This window comes from Gavialis gangeticus, unplaced genomic scaffold, assembly GCF_001723915.1.
Source record: "Gavialis gangeticus isolate Ggan-Ray unplaced genomic scaffold, GavGan_comp1, whole genome shotgun sequence".
NCBI lineage: Eukaryota > Metazoa > Chordata > Crocodylia > Gavialidae > Gavialis > Gavialis gangeticus.
This window is the reverse complement of record NW_017729024.1, coordinates 135,675,554-135,678,686: the sequence shown is the minus strand read 5'-3', so window position 1 is coordinate 135,678,686 and position 3,133 is coordinate 135,675,554. Positions and strand designations below refer to the sequence as shown.

Sequence of the window (3,133 nt, the reverse complement as noted above, 5' to 3'; positions counted from 1 at the left end):
CCCCCCCCCCCCGGTTAGTGTCTACACGTGCATTTCAGCGCAGTAAAGTACTCCGCTCTAAGACAGAACTGTCCCCAACAGTACTATCCTACAGTGGACTTAGTTTACTGTGCCCTAATGCCAATGCATGGTGTACACGGTGATGCTTTACTGCAGAGCTAATAAGTCTACTCCACAGTAAAGCGCACATGTAGATGCATGAGTATTAAAAAAAGGAAGAAACAATATAGCAGTTCAAGTAAAAACAGAGCTACATGTAAATTCAAGTTGTTTTCTCCCACTTGTTCCAATATAACAAGAATCTGGTGTTAGAATACAGACACCATATTCTAAGATCAATGCCAGTCGCAGCCACAGAAATTGTCAACATTTCTTAAGCAGAAAATATATTTACAGTACCTAAGAAAAGTACAATAATCATTCTAGCTTTTAAGATATTTAGAATTTTAGAAAGTGGAGAGCTGGATTTTTACTAGAATATTTTGGGAACTTTAAAAAGGATCTTCATGAAAATACCTTTGTAAAAGTGACAGGAATGCTAGCATCCAGCTGTATGTGATCTGCAAGTTCTGTAAACTGCTGCTGCTGTTTTTGTAATGTTTCTAGTAGCCTTGTAATTTCCTGTTTGGCCAACACAACTCTGCAGTCATCCTAAAGCAGACAAGAGATAGAAGCTTCTTTTCATTAGCAAGTAACTTAATGAAACCAAAAAAAAAAAAATCCTTGAATAATCTAACAGTAGAAAGCTCACTCATCTCAAAAAATGAATTTAAAGAAATAAAAAAGTTTTCATATAAGTATTGCAACTTGCATCCTATTACAGCTTAAAGAGCTATGCCTTTTTTAAGGACATACAACACTTTCATATCCACTGCACCTCCTCTCCCCCCCATCTAATAATTCAAGAAAGTAATACCTATACGAATTACTGGGTGTAGCTGCCTCTGGCTTAGTTTGACAGAACACAACAAGAAGAAAGCAAAATGAAACACGTTATCCAACTCCTAAAATCAGGGAAATTTAGATAATTAAAAATGTCAGTGTTTAAAAAGAACTCTGACTTAAGCTAACATCTAATGACTGAAGGACCTGAGCAAATTAAAAAAAGTTTTAAAAATAAATATATACTTTATTTAGAACACAACATATACCATTAATAGTTTTGAAAGTTTTAGAAACAAAAACAAAATGCTATGTATGCTATTTTATTTTGAGTTCTTTACTCATCATGAATAATGAAAGAGTAATCAGTTTCACTTCTCTCTCTTCCACTCTTTTTCTGGTCACTTCCTTGTTTAGGGCTATATTTAGGACTACTCCAAATGGTCATATTGCACACCTTAAACTCTTCCCCTTACTTTATGTTCAAGCATTTATATTAGCAATACTATCTGTAAAATCTTAACTACAAGCCTATATTTATAGTTTTGATTACCTACATGCATCTTCATACTAACCTTACCAGTAACCACTATGGCATTTCCAAACACATTTTATAGCAATGCAATTCTAACATAACAAAGGAAACAAGAGTACAAGGCCACTCAATCTGACAATCTTTAGGCTAAGTTTCTTTTACAGATCCAACAATACAACTGCTTCATATTACACTTCACTTACCCACTTACCTGCTGTAAAGTCTTTTCACAGTGAAGACAAGCAGTTGAAACCTGTGACAACAGGATAGTCATATCTTCTTGCTGTTGTCTAAGCCAAATCAATTTTTCTCGCACATGTGCGTCAACAACACTGAGAGCCATTTCCTCCTGACGACAGAGGGTTTCATGGAGGTCAGAAAAATAGGCCCGGACACATGAGCGAGCATTCTCTGCAGTGCCTGGGACCTTACAGTGTAAAGGAAAAAAAAAGATATTGATGTGTTAATTAAAAAAGTAAGCAGGTCAAAAGAATACAATTCTTTATATTACGCTATATTCCTATGCTTAATTTTAAAACTAAGATGCCTGGCAGATTTGGATCTTAATAGGCCCAGTTTTGGTGACAGTTTATATCAGCTCCCAAAACCAGGACCCTAGCACTGGTCATTCCAATAAAAAATAGTTTATTACATATATACATTATATAAAATAACTGGGATAAATAATTAGAAAAATATACCACAATAAGAAAAAGAGGCCCCGGCACACATTGCATTTAGGGCATGATTAAGGTATGAATTGTGTCATAAATAGTGACCATGTTACATTACAGCCAATTTAAGGCATGATAATATAGCAAACAAACCACAAAGGTATTCCACAAATAACATGCAACATTTTTGTGGCTCATTTCTATCAGGCCATAAACTGAACGTGTGACCCATGAAAGATCCCAACACTCAACTGAGCACAGAGGTCTGGCATGGAGCAGTCCTAAAGTTCATAACACAGCCATCCCCCTAATGAATCAAGTGGGACTGAGCTGGGGACAGCACCAGGTCCTGGACCTGGAGCCCTCACTCAATCCCCGGAGGCAGATGTGGAAGGCCCCCCATGAGCCTGACATCAGGAAGCATCTCCCTGATCTCAGGTTCACTGCATCCTGTAACATTTAAAATGCACTGTGCAGCTGACTGGCCCCAGCTGGATCTGCAGGAGCACACGTGGCATGGCAGGAGACATGATTGTTGGGACTGGCCCGGGGGAGGCAGAAATCATTCCCCATCATGCTATTAAATGAACATGTGCCAGGGACCCAAGACACATGGACACACTATATGCCACAGTATTTAAACACTGCTTATTTGTACATATAGTTTTCCCCACAGTCTGTCTGACTTCAGTAAAATCAAATGCTACATTCAAGTTCTCCTTGTATTTTTGTCTTCAGCTTCCTTGCAATTTTACAAGTTGGTAAGCAACTCCCAACCCCCAACACCCACTGAATTTACAGCTGAAGGTGCTCTCAACATCTTACAGGAATGCACTCTTAGTGAAGTCTTATGCAGAGAACACCATGCTTAAATGAGTTTGACAGACACACTGAAATATTCAATGCTACAGAATTCATGTTTTGAAAAATGATCTTGCTTCATTCGTTACATGTATAAGGAAAATAAATGTGCCCAAATAGATTTTGGTTACTACAAAACAATTATGCCATACTTGGCCCGGGGGGGGGGGGAAGGATATAG

At 37.9% G+C, this 3,133-nt stretch overlaps 1 protein-coding gene and 1 long non-coding RNA gene across 3 annotated transcripts in view; both read right to left on the bottom strand.

The window, feature by feature from the left end:
* Nucleotides 1–3,133, bottom strand: part of LOC109297768 — a 240,968-nt gene that overhangs the window by 25,823 nt on the left and 212,012 nt on the right. The gene's annotated exons all lie outside the window — the stretch shown is intronic.
* Nucleotides 1–3,133, bottom strand: part of TRIM23 (tripartite motif containing 23) — a 52,755-nt gene that overhangs the window by 16,017 nt on the left and 33,605 nt on the right. For both annotated transcript variants that reach the window (XM_019517781.1, XM_019517782.1), the window contains 2 exons: nt 1,629–1,844; nt 517–651 (listed from right to left, as the gene is read on the bottom strand). In XM_019517781.1, the coding sequence (XP_019373326.1) occupies nt 517–651; nt 1,629–1,844 (351 nt within the window). The remainder of the gene's footprint in view (nt 1–516; nt 652–1,628; nt 1,845–3,133) is intronic.